At 47.3% G+C, this 23,142-nt stretch overlaps 3 protein-coding genes across 4 annotated transcripts; 2 read left to right on the top strand and 1 right to left on the bottom strand.

Moving 5' to 3' along the window:
- Positions 1-1,395: 1,395 nt before the first annotated feature.
- Positions 1,396-3,259, top strand: tmem60 (transmembrane protein 60). Of its 2 annotated transcripts, none has more exons than XM_047035069.1 (2): positions 1,396-1,759; positions 2,066-3,259. In XM_047035069.1, the coding sequence occupies exon 2, from the start codon at positions 2,076-2,078 to the stop codon at positions 2,478-2,480; it is 405 nt and encodes a 134-aa protein (XP_046891025.1). In that variant the 5' UTR covers positions 1,396-1,759; positions 2,066-2,075; the 3' UTR covers positions 2,481-3,259. The 2 variants fall into 2 exon arrangements, with proteins under 2 accessions (XP_046891025.1, XP_046891024.1); XM_047035068.1 differs by having other exon boundaries at positions 2,034-3,259.
- Positions 3,260-3,771: 512 nt separating this feature from the next.
- On the bottom strand, positions 3,772-10,736 carry LOC124477312 (lysine-specific demethylase RSBN1L-like). The gene is made up of 8 exons (XM_047035045.1): positions 10,223-10,736; positions 9,837-9,962; positions 8,986-9,635; positions 7,797-7,934; positions 7,359-7,501; positions 7,020-7,187; positions 6,322-6,430; positions 3,772-6,202 (listed from the first exon to the last, which is right to left on the bottom strand). Exons 1-8 carry the CDS (start codon positions 10,689-10,691, stop codon positions 4,604-4,606), a joined length of 3,402 nt encoding a protein of 1,133 aa, XP_046891001.1. The 5' UTR covers positions 10,692-10,736; the 3' UTR covers positions 3,772-4,603.
- Positions 10,737-10,792: 56 nt separating this feature from the next.
- LOC124476424 (mucin-5AC-like) lies at positions 10,793-22,726 on the top strand. Its single transcript, XM_047033547.1, has 4 exons — positions 10,793-10,829; positions 16,642-20,490; positions 20,617-20,720; positions 21,637-22,726. The coding sequence occupies exons 2-4, from the start codon at positions 16,655-16,657 to the stop codon at positions 22,335-22,337; spliced, it is 4,641 nt and encodes a 1,546-aa protein (XP_046889503.1). The 5' UTR covers positions 10,793-10,829; positions 16,642-16,654; the 3' UTR covers positions 22,338-22,726.
- The last annotated feature ends 416 nt before the right edge of the window (positions 22,727-23,142 follow it).

Below are 23,142 nucleotides of genomic sequence, written 5' to 3'. Positions count from 1 at the left end.
CTTCTGTACTCGGTCTGGCCATTTAGTATGTAAGTCAGATTTTGCAGGTTAATTTTTAACCGGCCAATCAGCGAACAGAGGGAGTGGCTGAGAACGATGACGTTGATGTCGTGCGCTAGTTTGTGTTGTAGTTCCATAATGGCGGTGGAGAAAGATGCGAGCGAAGCCATTCGGTCCATTGTGGCCACGCTGGCGAATATCCAACAGCTAAAGCCGGAGCAAGAACAAGTTTTGCTGAGTTTTGTTGGTGGCCATGATGTTGTGGCCCTCCTCCCCACGGGGTTCGGGAAAAGTTTGATTTTCAAGCTACGGCAGCTAGCTCTGTTACGGAAGTGGTCAAGGAATTGGCTAAGGCGAACGCTAGCGATTGGTTATGGCAGATCAGAGTGGCTGTGGGCAGATCCAATAGTTTTAAACTTCAACAGAGTACCCGCCTACAAGGAAGTCAACGCTTGTCAATGGAGCGAGGCCAGACTCTCTGTACAAATGAAATGTACGAGAGTCTGGTTAGGACCAGGCTAGCCCTCTGCTGCTTGCCAATGAGGAAACCACCAGGGCAGCAGAGGGCAGCAGTGGGTTTATCAAAAAATTATTTTGCAAGAACTTGATTAGCAAATATAAATATGATGCCATCTGACATTTAGACATGAGAATCCTTGAGTTTTCAGTGACAGAGGCTAGAGAACTTGCCATTGTCCAATTCATTTTTTAAGTTAACAGCAACCAAAGTTGCTTTAGCAAACTTGTGAATGTCATTAAATCTCTTAAATTGTGTCTTAACATAACTAATGTACACCAAACTGAAGTGTGTACACTCTCATGACATACCCATAATAAAGAGTGACATACTATTGTTTACTGTTTACATTTGACAAGGAAAAGAGGGTTAAATTATGACAAATGTTGTTGCATATGCATTTCAACTTTGTAAATAAAAGTATGTGTTTTTTAGGACAGCTTACAGCTATATATTGTGAAGTGAGCTTTTGAACTTGAATTGTGATTTGAATAAGGGCTTTTTAACTGAAGCTTTTGAAATAATGTTTTACCTCAAGAGTTTTTGTAATACTTTTTTGGACAATCTGTAATGACACGTTTTATTAAAGGATGTAATTTTCATTCATTTGTACTACCAGACTTTAATTAAATTATAAATGGATACAGTATTTATAATTTCGACTTGTGTTATTGCCTTTAATTTTTCTTATGGTCGTTACCATCAATATTCTGAGCCAATTAGATGTTGTTTTTGCAATGATTGACAAAAAAGCGCCCATTAGTTATCAACTATTATTGTGTTTAGCATAGAATACAGCCAATCGTCGAATTGTGGGCGGGTTCCGTACTCTGAAACCGAAATATAAACGCCAGTACACCGGATACGTTTAGGTCCAATGTCTTCAGCGGCCGGAAGTGCAGATTCCTTCCTATCTCTGCAGTCTTCACTCTGTTAATCATCTCTTGTGTTTATTACAAAACATAATTATTCTGAAAAGTGTTGTTTTGCTCAAGGTTTTTAGTCGTAAATGTATCAGGACAAAAAACGGATGTGGGCATTGGTGCGTCAGCGCTGCTCACCGTCCTTTAACTAGATTGGATATAAACGTTACGTTAATGGGTCCTGCCCTCCCAAACATGTTAAGCACCCAAAGCGTTTGGATGGAATAAAAAAACAAATGAAAGGTCGCAGTTTTACTGTTGGAGGTATCTGAACATTTTCACAGATTTTTCCTAAAATTGATAACGCAATTGGAGCAAGGTAAGCAGTATTCGACGACGACGATGTTAGCTTTCTGGTTCGCGCAAACTAAGCACTGCATTGTGTGAACTATTTCGTTGTCACTACTGTATTCAGGAAATTACAGGAACTGTTGGTTATATAGTAAATATCTAGCTACAGTACTCGTACTTTGAGCTCATAGGTTCGTATTAGATTCAGTATCTCATTTAAATTGGGGTTTGTAAGTTTATATTGTCTTACCTGAACTGCATTGTAACTTCTCTATTTTACGTCTAACCTTGCATTCATTCAGCCTGCTAACTAGGCTCTCTGTTTCCTGAGCAGCCTGTTCTAAATGAACATGTCGTTGGCCCAGCGCGTGCTCCTCTCCTGGGTCTTCACCCTAATATTCCTCATCATGCTGGTCCTCAAGCTGGATTCCAAGATCCAGTGGAACTGGTTCCTCATCTTTCTCCCTGTCTGGACCTTCGACACCATACTCATCCTCATGCTGGTGGTGAAGATGGCGGGCCGCTGTAAGCCCGGGTACGATCCGCGGGACGGCCAGCAGAACGTGAGGAGGAAGGTGTGGTACCTGGTGGCCATACTGCTGAAGTTGGGCTTCTGCCTGGCGCTGTGTGCCCACCTGGAGCAACTGATGGAACTGCGGCTGAGCGTGGTGTGCGTCCCCCTTTGGACCCTGCTGGTCGGGGCGCTGGTGGAGCTGGGCTACAACGTGTTCCACTACCGCAGGGACTGAGAAGAGGGGTAGAGGGAAGATGTGAGGGGTTTGGTGGTGAAATCCCTTAAAATGAACAGTGAGAAGGAATTGGAACATTGACTGATTTATCCACAGAACATCAGGAGTTACCTCAGGAGACTCTCACTCTAAGATCCACATGACTTCAGGATTATAGGTCATAGACTGTCTTTAACTTCTCTTTCCCAGTAGGGGGGACATGAGACAGAGATGCATGTGTCCTAACTGACTCTCTTTATGCCACGTGAGATTATTGCGACTGTTTGAGACTTCAGCTACAGAATCACGTGTGTGTGTAATGACGATTCTTCTCTGCGGGGGAAGACGATGTGCGCACACACATTTGACCTCCCAGAGGAATGACCTCTCTTTGATATGCTGGTCAGAGGTCGACAGGGGGAGCCTGTGATTGGAAGAAGCTCAGGGTTCTAAAATGCAGTTTCACACAAACTCCCCTGGCTGAGTTCACTGGTGTTGGTCAACAGTGTAATTGCCTCATATTAAATATAGGCTCATCAGAAAGAAGCAAATTGTCACCTTTCTGTTAAATAGGCTGAGAAACATTTTAGATACTGTTGGTCGCTGTGGTTTCAATGTTAACTGTTAAGGAGAGTGTATTCACTTCCTCATTGAACACTTTTTTGTGAGATAATTTCCTGTCTGGCACACGTGAGCTCACGTAGAGCTCATATAGTCGAACCATTCTCAGTCTTTGAGTCGTGACCTGGGGCTGGTCCATGAAGCCAGTTTACCAAATAAGCCAGGTTTATGTCAGGGAAATTAGCTGACATAAGCCTGGCTTATTCAGTAAATTCCCTGGTTAGAAATTGTGTAAATAAAGTCAAATCAAACCATTGGTGAGATCAGTTCATCCAGACATTGTGAATCCAATACTATTTGTTAATACTAATAGAAAAGGAATAAACAAGACTACTTTTCAACATTTAGACTAGTGTTTAGCTGGTACCAGCTCTAACCTACACTGGCAGTTTGTTTAGCTGAAATCTGATCAATACATTCAGATAAGTAGACCGTTGACCCATTTTTAATCAAATGTGTGTATTCTACAAGGCTTCCACTAACACTAACTCTACAGTGTGCCTTGTTTAGTAGTAGCCCTGTATTTGGCATTCCTTGCAGTACCATTGGGGCTTTGTGTCGTTTCCCCCCCAGGGTGGAGGAACACATGGTGGCTGTTGTTGAGTAGCACAACGATAAGAGGACACAGCTGAAGGATTAAGAACCATTTATTGAGTGGTTCTGACCAGAGTATAAATCACACTACCAAGTCTTATCTTAGGAAATAAAATGTATTTACAACAGAGATCTCACATACGTCTCAAATAAAAACAAACAGTAAATGATATAAATAAGTTCTATGGAAAATAAAACTCGTCTTACAAAAAATATATGCATTTCTGTATACATTTTCTCACATTGGTGCTAATACACATCAACTGTACAGTAGCAGTACATAAGTCTCCTTTACAGCCCTGTGTGAGTCAAACAGAAAATCATCCACTAACAGCTCCTATTTTCTGCTGGCAGGTGGGACAGGCTGAACATACATGGTGTCATGGAGTGCCACTGAGCTGGGAGGCTGGTCTGCAGTAGGTGGAGTCAGAACCATGTTGCTCACACCTGACCCTCCTCAGATCTGCAGAACAGGAGGAGCTTGCCTGGCTGGGGGGTGTCCAGTAGAGGACGAGAGTCTTAACAAAGGGGGCGTGTCTATAGGAGGGGCTAATCTTCCAAATTGGGCAGTACCTAGAGTAGGTGCTATGAGAGTGTAGCTACGTGGTGCACAGGCACCAACCAACAGGTCACAACATTTCATATAGAGCCTACGTACATTCGCTAACAAACGTTAAAGTAAGCTACTTATCTTACATTCTGAGACCCTGTTCAAACTGGAGACATTTCCTGTTCAAACTGGAGACAATTTCCTGTGCAGCTAGCGCTTAGTCAGTGGTGGTGTCGGGGTTTACTAAGTCATGATAGGACTGTCATCTGTTCATTAGGTCAGTGAGCGCTGGACAGGAGAATGTGGTTTCCAATGCTTTTCTTCAAACAGAGCCAGAGTGTAAGTTGTACAGTAGAAAGAGGACTAGACATCTAGACATTCATATTAAAAAGTCTTTCTGCGTCTGGGGTGTGTGTGGTTTCAGAGGGTGTTTTAAAGAGTGCTGCAGCCGGGAGTCCTGAAGCCCAGGTTTATTGTGTGTCATGTCCTTTACTTTTGGTCCTCTAGAGGGCGCTATTGTCCTGCTCTCAGAGCCAGGCTTGGAGCCGCTTCCTCTGGTCTCGCTTAGCTGCTGGTGAGCCTTGGCCCGCTCCGAGAAAGAGGGCTGTGGTGCGTCCATAGGCTTGAACAGGTCAAAGGTGACGAGCGTCCGGGGGGGTTTGTGTTCAGGGGGAGCTAGCTTCTTCCTCTCCTCCTTCTGGCCAGTATCTCTCTCTCTCTTGCCTTCCTTCTTTGCGTGAGCTGCCATGTGTTTGGCGGCAGGCTTGCCCTCCTCGTCCCTGGCCACCCTCGCTGCCGGCAGGCTGATGCCCTCTCTGTGGCTGCCTCTCTCCTTCTTCACATGAGAGGCTTTGTGCCTGTGACTGCCGGGCTCTCTGGCGTCCTCTCTCTCTGGCCGGGGCAGTGATGGGGGGGCCCTGACCCCCCTCTCATCCCTCGGGGCCAGCTGGGAGGGCGGGCAGGGTTTTCCAGCCCCCTCCCTGGTCCTCTGAGGTGCTGTCTGCGTGGATTCTCCCCCCTCCGTGGTCTTTCTCTCCTCTTTTCCTTTTTCCTTCGCTCTATCCTTGTCTCTCTCCTTCTCCCTGTCTTTCCCTCTCTCCTTCTTCTCTTTCTCCTTGTCCTTCCCCCGCTCTTTTTCCCTCCGTTCTCTCTCTTTTTCCTTCCCCCTCTCCTTGTCATCTCTGCCCCTCCCTTTCTCCTTGTCTTTCTCTTTCTTGATCTGAGGTGAGGTGGGTGTGGTGGTCCTCTCCCTCTCTTTGGGAGCCTGAGGCAGGATTTTCAGTTGCCTCTCATGTTCCCCCTCTCTCTCTGTTCTGGGGGGCAATAGCGTCTTCGAGGGGACAATGCTGCCCTCCCGCTCTCCGTCTTTTGGAACTATCAGCTGGCTGTCTGTCCCTTCCTCTCTTCCTCCTCTGCTTCCCCTCCTGTCTTTCACATCCCCCTCCTCCTCCTCCTTCAATGTCTCCATCTCCCCTAATGTGTCTGAGTGTGTCCCTCCATCTCTCTCCTCTTTGATGACAGCTAGCATCTGCATAGGCGTGGGGCCTACCCTCTCTTCGCCCATCTCATCCTCCCTCTCCTCCTCTTCCTCCTTGCAGACATGTGACGCTCCTCTGCGGGCCACACTCTGCCCTTCCTCATCCTCTTCTGCCTCCCCATAACCCATCAGTCTGTGTGCTGGACTGCTGTTTTCTTTCCCTCTCTCCTCCTCCTCCTCCTCCTCCTCCTCCTCTTTGACTCCAGCTAAGACCTGAGTGGGCGTGGCGTGGCCATCCTCGGCCTCCTCGTGCTGGTCCTGGTGGTACTGGCGCAGGCGGATGTGCCAGGCCAGGCTGCACACAGCCGACACCGTCTTGAACTGGTGCACCACGCCACGTGGGATGAAGTAGATGTCATCGTGGTACAGCTGGATGCGGGCGTAGCGGATACCCTCCCTGCGCAGCTGGTTCAGCTTGGCGTCGTCGATCCACTGGACACACTGCGGCGGGGAAGGAAGATGAAACACCGGATCAGCTGCCATACACACACCTGGGAGAGTGTCTGTATGTGTGAATGAGTGAGTGTGTGAGTGGATGAATGAGTGAGTGTTTGTGTCACCTGTGAAAGGGGCGGTTCGTGCAGGTCCAGTTGCAGTCTCTGGACCACGTCAGTGAAATCTCCAGCATGGAAACACACCACGTCTTTGGTAATGCGTGCTGGAGCCGCCCTGCAGAGGTACACACAGTTAGAGAGAGACCAGCCAAGAGAGACAGTCAGAGATACATTCAGATTCATTCAGACACTTTTATCCAAAGTAACGTACAAATAGTGCAAATACAAAGTACAGTAGAAGATCAAGGATCAAAAGTGCAGAGTTCTACAGTACACTGCAGAGTTCTACAGTACACTACAGAGTTGTACAGTACAGTTCACTACAGAGTTCTACAGTATTTCGGTCAGTCAAGAAACTGCATGCTTGATAGCCACTTCAAAGTCACCACATCTCAGCAACCAGACAGGGAACAAACCAGCTCAATCCCACAATAGCCGTGAGCGTGGGGACATTTTTGTTGATCAACCAACCAACAGAGTGAGTATTAGAGCTGCTTGTTGCAGCTAAAAAGTATACAAGAGGTAACAAACTGCTTCTGGTTTGGGTGCAGCTCGGCCAAACAAAACAGATCTGCTGTTATGTACAGCAGAGTACATAGTGTATGAGTGAGTGTGTTTACACTCATACAGCAGAGTACATAGTGTATGAGTGAGTGTGTTTACACTCACATGGAGTCTTGGTGTGTGTGTGTGTGTGTACCCACCCCTCTCCGCAGCGCACGGCCTTCAGCACACCCACGGCAGCAGTGGTCTGCCTTTCGAAGCCCTGACCGATGTGGTCGGCGTGCGCCCGCGTGCGGTCCTCAAACAGCATCTCCCTTGGCTCGCTGGCCCTGGGCAGGTACTGCAGGTTCTTGATCTCGTTGGTGGACCTGAAACACCAGGGAAGCCCAGGACAGGCCAGTGAAGTGTCTACTATACAACTTATACAAAGGTTAGTATATCAAGAGCAAATGCAAACTACATGTCAACTATACATTAATTTTCTTTCTCAGTTCTAATACTGGCACCATCTCCATGGCGACTCCACACAGCAGACCCACCGTTTCCTCTTGAAGGGGGACTTGGGCATGTCGGCCACAGGGATCATCTGCTCGCCGGGTCGCACCCACATGATGGGACCATCATCGCTCTCTGTGGGGCTCTGTAGGCACAGGCTGGAGAAGGAGCCCCAGGGCAGGGTACGCTGCAGCAGGAGGGAGACAGGGTCAGACATGCAGCAGACGGGGTCAGACATGCAGCAGACGGGGTCAGACATGCAGCAGACGGGGTCAGACATGCAGCAGACGGGGTCAGACATGCAGCAGACGGGGTCAGACATGCAGCAGACGGGGTCAGACATGCAGCAGACGGGGTCAGACATGCAGCAGACGGGGTCAGACATGGACACCACACATGTAGGTGAGGGGGAGGAAGGGTATTTAGAAGGTAAGGGAGGAAGGAGGGGAATAAGAAGGGGATATAGGGTTAGGGTTACTCACCTCCAGGAAGGGGGAGTCTTCCAGCATTCTGATGAACTCTGGGAAGTAGTCGCCAACCTCCTCGTCCACGGCCCCCACCAGGCTGACCTGCCGCATGGCCCCCGCACGGTACGTTCCCTGGGAGTAGGTCCTCTTCACCTGCGGGGGGAGAGAGGGAACAGGTCAGACGTAGGGCAGACTGGTAGGTCTGAGACAGGGAGGTTAAAGGTAGGTAGAGGAGATACAGTACATTTACATTTTGTCATTTAGCAGACGCTCTTATCCAGAGCGACTTACAGTAAGTACAGGGATATTCCCCCGAGGCAAGTAGGGTGAAGTGCCTTCCCCAAGGACACATTCATTTGGCTCGGCCGGGAATCGAACTGGCGACCTTCAGATCACCAGCCCGATTCCCTCACCGTTCAGCCACCTGACTCCCAGTACAGCAGATACAGGGCAGAGGCCATGTTCCATCCTTCCAGCACATAGATGTTGAACTGTGGGTGTGGTATCAACATAGAACTCCATACAACCAACACATTTTTACACAGCAAGATGTACAACCACATCTGGATCATCTGGAATCTAACTATGATCTAGATTGGGACTGGAAAATATTTTCCTCGCATCCTTTGGGATAGATGCCTTCCCTCAGCAAATAAACTCATGATTTATCATCTTTTAATTCCGGCTGATATGAGAAGCCTACTTGTGTGCTAACTCTGGAGTGTTGGAGCTAGACCACTAGACGACCGGAGGACTGAACGTCCTCTCTTTTACTCCCCAAAGAGATCAAACCACAAGTGGGAGTCTACTGCTTGTGATGTGTTTAGCTGTTGTGAAGCTCCATAACACAGAGTTAATTTCACACTTTTCTCCTGCGCTCCAGTCAGCTCCTTATGGCGGTGGGCTGAACATTACAACCAGGATAATGACGATCAACTCTGTATCTAAGCACAGGGATCTTTATTGTGTGCCTCACAGAACACCCGACACACTCAACATCCCAGAGCCTTGATCCATCACCAACAGTTCATACACAGCATCTATGATCTAGTAGTCTAGTAGCAATGGCACGGCCGCTGAGCCCAGCTTGGTCCTCTAAAGACACACAGGTGTTCGAGAAGCGCCCAGCCCCACATGGTCCACAGGGAGCCCAGGCCCACATGGTCCCCAGGGAGCCCAGGCCCACAGTCCCTCGTTGTCTCACCTGAGAGTGGAAGTTGACCATGGTGGTGGTCTCGATGTCCTTCTTCCCCAACACCTCCATCTTGACGGGGGCGTTGGGGAACTTGTAGGAGAAATAGTCCAGGAAGTCTGGCAGGTATGAGGCAGCCCCATGAATGATGCCCATCACGTAGCGTGCCGCCTGGTTCTGGTCCTCGCTGAAGGACAGCGTGACAAACTCCTGGGCAAAGCGCTGCATCTCGGCAGCTGAGAGACAGGAGAGCTGCTCGCTGGAGGCGTGGGCCACAGACGCCCCCCCGTTAGCCTGCTGCTCCACCTGGATCAGGTGGCCAAACTCCAGGCCTGACACATCAGGGGGTGGGGGACACGGGAGCGGGGACCCGTAGCCAAGCCTCTCCCTCAGCGTGGCCGAGGCGCAGGAGGCTGGAGGCTCCTTGCGCTCCTGATGTGGAGCTGACATGTTCTGGAGCAAGCTGCTGCTGTTCCCATTGAGTTTCCCCAGCAGGTCTGGCAGGTCCAGAGCCAGCCCGGAGCAAAGCGTCTGGCAGGAGCGGTGCCACATCTTGGGCCGCCAGCGTCTCTCTCCCTCTTTGTGCTTCTTCTTTTTTTTCTTCTTTAATTTTTTTATAAGGAGCTCGTCCTCTGAGTCTACATTTGGTTTCTCTTTGGGATCTGTTAGGAAGAACAGGGACAATTAAATGATATGGATTAAGAAGTTGAACATTATGACCAAAACATTAGGAGTCCTCTGAAGTTTTGGTGGATTGTAAAATAAGGCTACTGCTCTCCAGCAAGGAAGGAGCTAGCCCAGACAATAAACTTCAAACAAAGACACAGGGTTTATTAAGGGATGTAATAAAGCATCCTTCGTACCGGGCAGCTGGGGGCTCCTGTCTCCGTTCTCTCTGCCAATGTCATTCACATCAATGTCTTTGTTGCTCTTCCTCTCTTTATCCCCTTCTCGTTTTTTGTCCCTCTCTTTGTCCTTGTTTGGGTGATCTGTAAAAATATGATTCAATACCCAGAATGAATTGTTGTACGTACAGCAAATGATGGAGAAACAGTTCCTCTACAAAAGTAAACAACTTGTACACGTGTAGGCCCATCTGTGGACTAGTTGCTACATTTTAAATTAGATAGTATACAAGTGGATTTGTGCCTATTCAATAAATACAACAAATGCTAAGTAGGCCTACATTATTTTCCTTTACCATGAAATTATGACCTTGTTTAAACGTTGCGGTCGAGCAATGCCATACCTCTCTGTAACATTTTCACGTCACCATTCTCCGTCTTTGTATGGCAGCTAAAAGCGCTCACTTTCTCCGAGGGTGAGCCCTGGGTTTCAACGTTTTTATCTTTATCCTTATGTCGTTTTTCCTTCGACTTCTTGACTTTGGAAGGAGAGGCGAGGAAGTTGCTAATCTTGAAGATCTTTCGAGCGGGGGCTGGCGCGGTGGAGTTGCTCGGTTTGGCCGGGCCGAAACTCCATTTCGCTGGGCTTCCATAACTCTGCTTCCCGTTGTGTTTTTCCCCTGCGCAGACCTCGCCGTTCAGTTTCTTGTGTTTGAGACTCTTCTCTTCGATTCGTACTTTCTTGGGGGGTGGTGGATAAATATCGCTGGAAGACTGTGGTCGGCTTTCTGGTGGCCGCTTGGGTAGCAAGGCTTTAGGAGAATTTGTTTTGCTATTTGCTGCAAAATGCATGGAGTCCACGGACTCGGCCATCTTGGAAGTTTCTATTTTTTACGGTCATACGTAATTGCTGCGTGAGAGGGCCAGGAGGAGGCGTGGCTTTCTGTTCTATGTCGAACATAACGGGAGGGAGGGGTCAAGCAAGTCAACACGATTGTTTACATGTTGCAGGTATATTGTTCGAGCGAAGAATTCTCACACTATGCAGCACGATGCAATGACGCAATTAATTTCATTCACAAGATTAATTATATCTCAGAAAGTGGTCTAGGCCTACTCGTCATACAACCGAATGAATCCGAAGGCGCTGTACACGAAAGTACAGCGGGTATTTCGGTTTATTAGGTTAAATAGGTTAACACCACTTTCCAATAGATGTTTTAATTGTTTACGTAAAAGTAGGCTGTTACAATTTGTAATATGTATTGCTGATGTATTATCAGACAAAATGTATCTGAACAAACTTCCTCGTGTAACGTCAAAAATCTAAGGATTTTTAAAAGACTGCATGATGCAATATTATGTCAAACCACCGGGTGGCAAGAGAGGTCAGATTATTGAAACGGTCACAGAATGTATTAACACAGATAACTGTGCGCTATCCTTACAAAATGTCTTACTTTATTTCCCAAACTGTCAAGATTCAATACACTAAAGTTTCTGACCTACTCACCTTTCGCTTTTCATAGTTTTCCCCCATAATACTAGATTATCTAGATTTCATCAGGGGTGGATCTACCGGGGTGGCATGGGATGGCAACTGCCACCCTAACAATAGCCTTGCCACCCCAGCTGCCACCCCAGTTGGCAGCTTTGAAAACAAAGAAAGTTGTGGCTCATCGGACATTTGCGAGAGTGAATTTCTAATATCCGAATGCAAGTAAATGCAGCACGAGACGACGCCATCCACATTCCCCACACCGCCGACCGCAGTTGCTTTTATTTGAACTCAAGGAAGGCGCGAACTGACCATAGAAGGCTCTAACTCAAGGAAGCAATCGTCGGCAAAGACAGCAGACCACACCGAAAGAATGAGGTGTTAAGCTTTATCTATTAGACAAATAATTAGAAAAGTGCAGTTGCAACGTTAGTTTTCCTGTTGAATTGAGGTTAATAACATTAACTTGTCAATGCTGTGTGAAAGCAACAACAAAGATGACCATGGTAAAGTTAGTTTGAAGTTCGATAGTCAACAGATATTCGGACGCCCAGTATTGGGTTATTTTAACTGGTGTATATGACCGGTGGCTTAGCCAATGCTTTTGGCTGCCTAAACAATGTGTATGTTTAGGGGCCGTCAACAAATTACACATTTCAAAAGTCAATAGCTTTTCAACAACATGAACTACAAGCGTCAAAATAATGTTAAACTGTTGAATATGTATGCATTCATGCTGCACAGCCTTTATTTTGTTCATTTTCATCTGAGGTTATTAAAAAATATTTTTTAATTCAAAATAAATCTTCAAACTTCAATAGCTTTTTGGTCATGTGACCTATAATCCTGAAATTGTTCACTGACTATGCATACATGTTGCACATACTTTTGGTTTTTCATTTTTATGAAAGTATCACACACTTTTGCCATGAGGTGACACCCCTCAACATATCCTGCCCCCCTCTTGCCACCCCATGAATATTTTTCTAGATCTGCCCCTGATCCAAACTGCCAGTTTACTTGTCTTTATGGTAGCCAATAGCCATATTGTGTTATCAACAGAAAACCTTCCCCAAACATGTTCTTTTTATGCACTGGACATATGAAAAGGCAAAGTCGAGGCCTTCGAAGTGACAGAAAACTGACATAAATATTGTAACAATTTGCAAAGTGTTTCTTTATCAAACTATTCTTGTACTCCAGACACATTTTTGTCCTACCCCCTCACCTTTAATGATGTTACGAAACAAAAGTATTAATCGGTCATGGAGAAAAGGACAGGGTACACAGTGTTTATAGATTAGACGCCAGCTTTCTCTAAGTGCAGATCTATTTAGTTCTTTGTTCTAAATTGTTCCAGAGTGTTTATCCAAGACTGAAGTGTCACTGAGACAGTCAGTTACCATGGAGGAGGTACTTTTTTACAGTCGAGAGACAAGTGCTTCTGCAGATTTCCACAACTTCAACCCAATATTCAATATGTAGTGGCCTGTTCCATGAAGAATGAAGTGACACCAGTCCAGTCTATCCACAAGGTTCCACCTGAAACAAAGAGGACCATGGCAGCGTAAGGACAGGCAGGGTTTCTCTGGTACCTGGAGACAGCTGGTTCCTGTAGTCCTCTGCAGCCTGGAGAGTCTTGTTCCTTGTAGTGTTCTGTAGTCTGATGACAGAGCAGGTGGATACTGCCTGCATGGTGCTTTTAACATCTTGTGGTTGAAAACATTTAGTGAAGGTCAAGAAAAAACAAGTTCAACAAGAGTTACATTTACATTTAGCAGACGCTCTTATCCAGAGCGACTTACAGTAAGTACAGGGACATTCCCCTGAGGCAAGTAGGGTGAAGTGCCTTGCCCAAGGACACAACGTCATATGGCACGGCTAGGAATCGAACCAGCAACCTTCTGATTACTAGCCCAATTCCCTAACCGCTCAGCAACCTTGCTCCAGAGTTGGAGGACTATTTCCTTTATTTGTTTGCATAAATAAAATGCAAGGCCCTTTTTCTAGCATACCAAACGTTGTGATACAACTCCAGACGTTGTTATGTTTTGGTTGTGTGAATATCTCCGACTCAAAGCAGCTCAGTCTTACATCAGACCCTACGAGATTCCCCTGAGCGCTCTTTGTCATAACCACATACCCACTCCCACTACCCACTCCTACCTAATACACCTCTTCCAAATCCTTCATCAACTCAAGGATTTTTAGATAGAAATTTCAAACAATGTCTTAATGAGGTCCAGGCTTTTGGAAGGGAAACAAAATGACCTGACGTTATCTGTTGTTGACGGTGTGCAGGAAATCCAGGCCAGATGTGTGAGACACTGGGTCCTCAGTCTCCCACCCTAACACCATCAGGCCACTGACCAATGATTATGTGGAAAACACTCTCACACACGGACAGGGAATCTACCAGTCACTGGACATTAAAGGTTTACTGAGAGCAGTGTGAATCAGTCCAAGTCTCTCTCTCTCTCTCTCTCTCTCTCTCTCTCTCTCTCTCTCTCTCTCTCTCTCTCTCTCTCTCACTCTCTCTCTCTCTGACTCTCTCTTACTCTCTCTTACACTCTCTCTCTCTTGTTTTGTGCACGTATGAGAGACAGATTGATCAGTGGATTGCTTTGAGGGTTCTATAATGAATGTGCTATTCATCAGCCTCATATTGTTGCAGAATGAGAGACTTGCAGAGTTCCACTTGGCCCTGGAGACTTACCAAGCCCACAGTAAGCCAGTGTTATAGCACCAGTATGTTTATACCATCAGACTCACAGCCTGAGTATGGTATTACTAGTTAGCATGGCGTCATAGGCAGACTAGACTCTCTCAAGTCAGGATGGAAACAGGACCCTTCTGCTCACAGCAGACATGAGCCATGACAGGCTCTCTTCTCAGCCCAAGTGGATTGAGATGAAGAGTCCCACCAGGCAGGGCAGATACATGGCTGGACCTAACTCTCACATGTTTGTCATAGCCAGTATATGGAAAAACCACAGTGTTTATACAGTCCAAGACAGAGAGTTGGCCAAGCCAGCTCACTTAGTGAAGGCAAAACACTTCCCTGGGAGAGGGCACAAGCCCAGCCCCCCTACCATACAAGGCTGGGGCCAGGACAGAGGCTGGGGCCAGGACAGAGGCTAGGGCCAGGACAGAGGCTAGGGCCAGGACAGAGGCTAGGGCCAGGACAGAGGCTAGGGCCAGGACAGAGGCTAGGGCCAGGACAGAGGCTGGGGCCAGGACAGAGGCTAGGGCCAGGACAGAGGCTGGGGCCAGGACAGCAGGACAGAGGCTGGGGCCAGGACAGAGGCTGGGGCCAGGACAGAGGCTGGGGCCAGGACAGAGGCTAGGGCCAGGACAGCAGGACAGAGGTCTTTCTGGAAACTGACCAAAGACCAGCACACTCTTTCCAAAAACTCTGGTTAACTATGATAAACAGATCTCAGGTCAGTGATAAGGGGAGGACATACAGAGGACAGTGGATTTACTCAGGTCTGGAGATCTGTCTCTTGGCTGGTAAATAGACTGTCAGTAAGGCTGTTCCTCTAGAAGGAGGGCTGTTAAAAGTGTGAACAGGCCAGTGAGAGATCCCCTCCTCCAGAGACAGTTGGTAAAGAAAAGCATATGCGGACTAGCTGGAGACCTTTCTCAATAGAAAATGTTGTAAATTACATTTACAAATGGATAATCAGTGAAGTCACACAGTTGACATGACAGAGCATGAACACTGTCCTGTAGGAAGAACACAGAAGGACAGTATGGAGGAGTTGGGGCCGGTGGGGGTGGCAGTAATATATAGGAACACATGTTCAGTCAAGAGCATCAGATTGGAGCATTTATTGTTACGTGACATGGACATGTAGATTTAACTTTGGCATGATCTAAGGGAAGCCCTCCCTGCCTCCTCGATGCAACACATACATACATGACACATGAGGCAGGGAGCAATAGAGATGTAATCCCCCTGTTGGATAGATACACAGACAGCATGGGGGAGAAGGGGATGGTGGAGGGTGGCAGCAGCAATGATCATACAACAACCGGGGTGAGTGTGTGCGTATCCGCACGTCTTTTAAAGACGCCTTATCGGACGTGGCCCTATGGATATGTGCTGCTAACATGGGTGTGGTAGTGGGTGGAGGAAAGGAAGGTGGAGTAAGACGCCTTACGTCCCCGATGACTGACGCGCACTGCTCGATTGCCCTGCCTGAACTAGCTGCGCTTATGTGTGTAAGCATCAAAGTCTGTGAATGTGTGCAGTCTTGCATTGCAGTATTCATGTTGCCTTGAGGGAAGGCCTTTGACCATCTGATATACTTGCAGTGATGGTGATTCTGATGTCACCCTGAGGTCCTGAACTAGCTTGACTCACATACAGCCTCATGTCACTTTAGTCACGTCTTGAATGTACTTGAATTTCGACAAAAATTCTCTGAGTAAGACAAGACATTTCCCTGATCTCATATTATTATATTAGCACCCAAAGGCCCTCTGGAACAAATCACAGATGAAACATCCCTGACTCGTATCTTTCTGAAGCCTAAAAGAACCACAACTCTAACCCTTGTAATAAATATGTCCCTTCAGCATTCAACACACTCTGTCTGTAGCCCAGAGGCCTGATGGTGAGGCGACTGCAATGCAGAAATAGACCTATAGCATCTGTCATTGGCGTGTTTGTCAGCGCTATTGACAGGAAGCACAGGACATGCCCGCCAAAACAACTGTCACACACATGCATTTTCAGGCCCGTGACATACAAGGAGAAAAAATTGTGTGCTTATTGTTACAGCATGGAGTGAGAATGCTTGGATTATGTTTGGATTAGGTTAAGGACGGTGCACAATAGTAAAATTACAATGCCCTGTATAAATGCCTTTGTTCATTTAAAGCCTCATGGTTTTATGACTGGTGCCTGTTAACTCTTGAAATACTGAAGCTCCCAAATGCGATCTAACCCTAACCCAAATACGATCTAACCCTAAATACTGAAGCTCCCAAATACGATAATCCTCTCCCTCCACTTATTCTTTGTGTTTGTTTGTTTTTTTGACAGACACAGATAACTGATTGTTCTCAAAATGACAAACACTAGTCATCTTCCTTCTGTACTCTGGCTCTCTCCCTCCTTCCCTCTTCACATGTGAAGACCCTCTCCAGTCAGTCTGCTTCCTCCTCCCACCTCCCCTCTCCAGTCAGTCTGCTTCCTCCTCCCTCCTCCCCTTCTCCCACCCCGTTTCCCTCCCACTCTTCCCATACACACGAGGTGGGTCTTTGGCATCGTCCTGCAACCCCTCTCACCCTATCGCTCCCTCTCTATATTCCCAGAACTCAGGACACGATGAAGCTAGCAGCACTGTGCATGTACGGGACCCTGCTCGTCCTCTCCAGTCCAGCAGGGAGCTCAGCAGAAGCCCTCCATGGAGACGTCTACTGGGGCCAGGGGGCAGGAGGCTGCAGGGTGAGTCTGAGCCCGCTTGGACCATGTGGTGGAGAGGGGATGGAAGGAAACATGTGCACCTACAGGGTCAACCTGCCAGCCCTCACCATTCAGCTACCCAGACAGCTCCACGACCTGGAGGAGACGCTGAAGGAGGTGGAAAGCCTTCAGAAGACCCTGGAAGAGCTGAGGACAAGGTGTGAGTGCAGGGGGAGCCAGGAGGAACGGGAGAAAGAGGGCTGTGGGGAAAAAGAGAGGGAGAAGGAGGGAAAGAGGGAGATACTTAAGGACAAAGACAAGGAGTGGGGTAACAAAAAAGAGACAGACAACGCGAAAGAAGGGACAAAGAGGGTGGAAGGGGATGAAAACATTGACAAGGATCAGGAGAGAAAGATTTTGGAAGAAAGAGAGGGAGGAAGTGAATGGGAGAAAACAAAAAAAGGAGAGAAAGGAGGTAAACAGACCAAAAAGGAGATGTTATGGGTGCCAAAAAGAACGACTGGTGGGGAGAAGGAAAGTCAGGGGGGTAAGATGAGAGAGAAGGATGTAGAAAAGTGGAAAGCAAATGAGAAGGACAGAAAGAAGGATAAAGAGAAAAAGAGAGAGGAACACAGAGAGAGAAATATGAAGGGAGATGTCCAGCAGGGAAAAGTGAAGGAGAAGGAGGTAAACAAGGTGAGGGATGAAAAGAGAGAAAAGGAAACGCAGGTTCATCCTCCGCTGCAGGGGAAAAAGGAGAAAGAGAAAAAGACTCAGGGAGGAAAAGAAACATGGAAACCAACCCCAACCCCAACTCAAGGACTTGTGGAAAAGAGGACAAAAAAGCCACAGACAGAAGAAAGGGAAAAAGAGACAGATGAAAGGAGAGAGAAAGAACTAGAAAAACAGACTGTGAGCCATGGAAAAGCAGACAAAGATAAATCTTTAACGAGAGGAGGGGAGGAGGAGAAGAGGACAGCAGAGAAGGAGTCGGGAAAGGAGATCAAGGAGGAGACAGAGAAAATGATTCAGAGTGTGCAGAGAGACAGTGGAGTACAGCTGTCATTAGACAAGGGGCCAGATACACCCAGCTCAGTATCAACCCTCCGCCCAGGTCCTGGACCTGAGCCCTCTGAACCCTATGATGCATCCACCTTCATATCACCACCAGGCACTGGCTCCAGTCTTACATCTCTCACAGAGCAGAGGGATGATCTCAGACCTTCCCCAGGGAGCAACAACAGCCCTGGGTCAGTTCCTGATGCCCCCTACCCTCCCGTTGACTCCAGCAGGACAACCAGCCCAACCCACAAGACTACAGTACAAGATCGAGACCAAAGCTCAGGGCAGAGGATCAGTGCTTATTTCCCCAGCCCAACAACCACCAGCCTCAGACCCAGACCTGCCCAGCGGCCCCACATCACAACAACCAGGTCGGGACTACACATCATCAATGCAGCTCTCAGGCCCAGGAAGACCAACTCAAGCAAGACCACAACTTTCAGCCCCAGCCTCACAACCACCAGCAGGTCCACAACACACCGGAGGACTGCAAGACCCAACTTCAGGTTGAAACCTAGCCAAACTGCCACAACTCACAACCCCGACCCAGAGACTAGCCATGGGACTGGCTACTGGACCACTTCTAGCACATCAGGCCTGGCAGCAACCACCTCTAGGCCTGGGAAAATGACCACCACCACATCTATTCTAGAAACCCAAACGGACCCCAAGCTGAGCTCGCCCAACCATAACCACAGGACTCCCATTCCAGGATCTAAATTGAGGCCCAGGATTGCTGGCCCACCCAGAAAGCCATTTAAACCAGGCCCGAAAGGTAAGGTCATCTCAAAACCCAAGCTCAAACCCAGTCCGACTAAGTCAACCTTCTCCAATCCAGTCTTTACTAGACCTGACCCAGTAGGTCTTGTTCCGGTTACTACTATCAGTTCCAGTCCTGAGAAAAACAGTCCAAGCACAAGGACTGACTATGGAATAACTAGCACCGCAAGAACTTGTTCAACACCAAGTTCAACAAGATCTAGTTCAACATTTAGCTCAACAGGAGCTAGTTCAACAACAGCCAGTTTACCAGGAGCAACCACAACCACCCCAGCCTCAAGCCAAAGGATCACCAGCCCGAGATCAAGGATCTCCAGTCACAGCCAAGGGACCACCTCAGCAGGAACCCAGCCTGTTGAGGTACAGAAATCTAGTCCAACAACCAGAAGTTCACCTCAACACAGACCAGTGAGCAGCAGCTCCACCTCACAACCTAAAACAGGAACATGGCCCAAACCAAACCTTGGGCAAAATCCAGGGGAAAATTCTAAATCCCATAAACCTAAACCTGGGACACTGCCACAACCCAGACTAAAGACAGAAAATACACATGGGATACAGTCTACCCCCAAGAATGAAACTGGAACTAGGTTACAACCTAAACCTGGATTACAGCCTAAACCTGGTTCACAGCCTAAACTTGGTTCTCAGCCTAAACCTGGTCCTAAACTTGGTTCAGAACTAAGACCTGGATTACAACCTAAACCTGGTTCACAGCCTAAACCTGGTGCTAAACCTGGTTCAGAACTAATACCTGGAGTACAACCTAAATCTGGTTCACAGCCTAAACCTGGTTTACAGCCTAAACCTGGTTCACAGCCTAAAATTGGTTTACAGCCTAAACCTGGTTCAGAACTAAAACCTGGATTACAACCTAAACCTGGATTACAACTTAAACCTGGATTACATCCTAAATCTGGTTCACAGACTAAACCTGGTTCACAGACTAAACCTGGTTCAGAACTAAAACCTGGATTACAAACTAAACCTGATTCACAGCCTAAATCTGATTCAGAACTAAAACCTGGATTACAACCTAAACCTGGTTCACAGCCTAAACCTGGTTTACAGCCTAAACCTGGCTCAGAACTAAGACCTGGATTACAACCTAAACCTGGTTCACAACCTAAACCTGGTTCACAACCTAAATCTGATTCAGAACCAAAACCTGGATTACATCCTAAACCTGGTTCACGTCATGAATCTGGTTCAGAAGTAAGGCCTAGATTACAACCTAAACATGGTTCACAACCTAAGACTGATTCAGAACTAAGACCTGGATTACAGCCTAAACCTGGTGGACAACCAAGACCTGATCTGGAATCTCAACCTGTTCCAGAACCTAAACCTAGTGCAGAACCTAAATCTGGTGTAGAACCTAGATCCCATCCAAGGACCACCATTCCATTCTTCAACATTAAAAGCTCCTCCACAAACACTCCGTCTACCTCTAGCACTACAATAAACGTTATCAAACCAAACCTGAAAGTAGCCCAAACCGGCCCCAGATCAACTCCCTCCATCAGCCCCAGGACCTCCATAAGCCCCAGGACCTCCACTACCCCCAGCCTGAAGTCCCATTCTAACCTGTACAATACTACAAGCCTAACCGGCACAGTCCAGATTTTAACGACAAGCCCCACACTAGTAAAGACCAGTACGGAGTCAAGGACCATGATTACCACAAACCAAAAGACTACAACACCCATCTCAAGACTAACCATCTCAACCCAACAAACCACTCTGAGGTCTAGCCTCAACAAAAAAACCCACACCAGGACTACTACTACCACTGCTTCAAGCCCAGTCAGGCCAGGAAACAAACCCTCTGGTCCTCCTACTCCCAGTCATCATCCATCTACCTCCACCCCCATGCCTGACTCCTCTACCCCCATGCCCGACTCCTCCACCCCCATGCCCGACTCCTCCACCCCCATGCCCGACTCCTCCACCCCCATGCCCGACTCCTCCACCCCCATGCCCGACTCCTCCACCCCCATGCCCGACTCCTCCACCCCCATGCCCGACTCCTCCACCCCCATGCCCGACTCCTCCACCCCCAGTGCACGGGAGCTGCGTGTGAACCCCAGCCAGGTCCCTGGAGGTGGGCAGAGTCATCAGAGGCCTGTGCAGGTGGCTCCTCCAGGTAACACACTGACTGGATACTTCATTTGATATTTGTATCTGGCTGTTTACATGCATGATGCTGTGGTTAAATAACATTGTCTTCAGGAATCCAACTTTGAAACTAGTTATATGACCACTGTCCATTTAGTGTGTGCATCCCAGTAAAACTTTTAAAGATGGCTTGGAATCAGGTTAAACACTCATAATTCATGCAAAAAGGTAATATTGACACTACAGCAATAAAGTGAGCAAGAGAGAAGTGGATGGAAAGAGAGGGACAGAGTGGAAATGATTTGTAACAGTCCTGACACAATCTATAGTGGTTTTCAAGCCAGTGCTATGTGATGTATAAGTGTGTTAAAGGGACATGCTCATTGTGTAGGAGCAAAGAAAATAAAAGTGGGAGTTGTGATGAGAAATATTGGTAAATGAGTATTATACAGAGGTGACATCAAGTTCAGTGTTAAAGTTCTGAGGCCTGTGGAACAGACCAGGGTACCTCAGGTGCTTCTAATGAGCCTAATCATCTGGACATCTGAGATCATCATCTTGGGAACAGATGCTGCGGTTCTCTTTTGTTGAATGAGGAATGTGCATGCGTGTGCAGAGAGCACGTGTCTTTGTGGCTGATGAGGAGACAGCTGCAAGGCTTCATACGAAGGCCCGTCAGACTAAACAGCCTCTAACTCTGTGACACAACTGTTGTTAAGTGACTTATGAAGTGCCATATTAATCTGTGTGATCTGGGGGGTTTCTCATAGGGTTTTGGGTCTTTCAGACTGACAAATGAGATCCACAGTTACTGAACCTAAAGATGTGAATCTGTATTGTTAAATGCCTATGTATCCCTATATAACATATCCTCTAATAGCATGTTTGTTGTGTTATAATTCTGTGACATTCCAAGTTCAGCAAACATCTTTGTACATTTCCAGCACCCAGGGACTGCTCTGATCATATGATCAGTGGAGCGCAGAACAATGGCATCTACCAAGTGACCCCTGACCCCCGAAACCAAAGCTTCTCGGTGTTCTGTGACATGACATCACACCATGGCGGCTGGACGGTCCTGCAGCGGCGCAGCAACGGTAGAGTGAGCTTCAACCGCAGCTGGGAAGAGTACCGGAGAGGGTTCGGGGGACTGGCGGGAGGGGATTTCTGGCTGGGCAATGACCGCATCCACCTGCTGACCCGCTCCAGGAACATGGTGCTCCGGGTGCATCTGGAGGACTTCATGGGGGCCCGAGGGTATGCAGAGTACAGCCTGTTCCGGGTGGCCAGCGAGAGGATGCGTTACCGCCTGTCTGTGGGAGGGTACTCAGGCACGGCAGGGGACGCGCTACGCTTCAGCAAGAACTACGACCACAACAACCAGGCTTTCACCACCTCAGACCGTGACCACGACCGCTACCCCTCTGGGAACTGCGGAGCGTACTATGGCTCTGGCTGGTGGTTTGATGCCTGCATGGCTTCCAACCTCAATGGGAAGTATTACGTGGGCCGGTATAAAGGAGTGAGGAACGGAATCTACTGGGGCACCTGGCCAAACATATCAGCAGAGTTTTACCCCACAAACTACAGACTGGTTTTCAAGTCAGTTCGCATGATGATCAGGCCCAGAGGCTTTGCACCGTAAGCAGGGCAGCGAGGGGACGCCATCTGGGCATGCTTGAACGCAAGGAGATAGGACTCTTTCTAGGTAAATGTGATTTTAACCAATAACCTTAAATCAAATATTACCGTAACTTTATCCCTAACCTCTTGGTGAAGCACAAACAACCAGGCCCCCACAGTTAGTGTAATGCTGCCACCTAGTGTTAATAATTCATACTGCTATTTCAAGGGTTTAGCGTGAACTGTAAGGATGTAGATATTTACAGACGTTTTTAATCTTCTTATATTGTTTACTACTGGTAAGAAATGTGGAAACATGATTTATAGAGCTGTGACGGAATGAGAAACTACTCTCTTTCGAAGTGTTTTTGGTAATTTGGTTGTGTAAAGAAAAGGTAATCGCTATTGTACTGGAATGATTGTTTGATAGTCAATTGATATATTACCGTTGAATGTTTTATACTCTATGTTGAAATAAAATTAAACACATTAAATAGAATTGTGTGAAAAAACATTATCTGTCTTCGTAAAGTCCGCAAAGATCATAAACCAACCAAATGACAATGGCTTTTCTCTCAATTCTCCACATTTCTTTCACGCAAGGCCTTGACTGAACGTCAAAAATTTAGTTTTCATTATAATATAAAACATAATAAGGTTAACATAATAACCTGTCTAAATGATGCTGGCAACATTGCAGTGGCGCAGCGTAAAGGGCTAGCTACACTTACATTGTATTTTTGTTAATTATTATTTTCTTGTCGCAAAAGACTCAATTTCCCAGAACAACGTAGAAAAACACAAGACATGCGCATTACAACGTTTTA

This window comes from Hypomesus transpacificus, chromosome 14, assembly GCF_021917145.1.
Source record: "Hypomesus transpacificus isolate Combined female chromosome 14, fHypTra1, whole genome shotgun sequence".
In the NCBI taxonomy this organism is placed as follows: Eukaryota; Metazoa; Chordata; class Actinopteri; order Osmeriformes; family Osmeridae; genus Hypomesus; species Hypomesus transpacificus.
The sequence above is the reverse complement of the archived record's forward strand: the minus strand, read 5'-3'. Positions and strand labels throughout refer to the sequence as shown.

What these genes read in the sequence shown, in the direction of transcription:
- tmem60 (XM_047035069.1), top strand. Translation starts at nt 2,076, where the DNA reads ATGAACATGTCGTTGGCCCAGCGCGTGCTCCTCTCCTGGGTCTTCACC.
- LOC124476424 (XM_047033547.1), top strand. Translation starts at nt 16,655, where the DNA reads ATGAAGCTAGCAGCACTGTGCATGTACGGGACCCTGCTCGTCCTCTCC. An exon ending in CCCGACTCCTCCACCCCCAT is followed by an intron (nt 20,491 to 20,616) that starts GCCCGACTCCTC and finishes CTCCACCCCCAT; the next exon opens with GCCCGACTCCTCCACCCCCA. An exon ending in TGTGCAGGTGGCTCCTCCAG is followed by an intron (nt 20,721 to 21,636) that starts GTAACACACTGA and finishes GTACATTTCCAG; the next exon opens with CACCCAGGGACTGCTCTGAT.
- LOC124477312 (XM_047035045.1), bottom strand. Translation starts at nt 10,691, where the DNA reads ATGGCCGAGTCCGTGGACTCCATGCATTTTGCAGCAAATAGCAAAACA. An exon ending in CGTGAAAATGTTACAGAGAG is followed by an intron (nt 9,963 to 10,222) that starts GTATGGCATTGC and finishes ATATTTTTACAG; the next exon opens with ATCACCCAAACAAGGACAAA. An exon ending in GCCGTGCGCTGCGGAGAGGG is followed by an intron (nt 6,431 to 7,019) that starts GTGGGTACACAC and finishes GTACCTCTGCAG; the next exon opens with GGCGGCTCCAGCACGCATTA.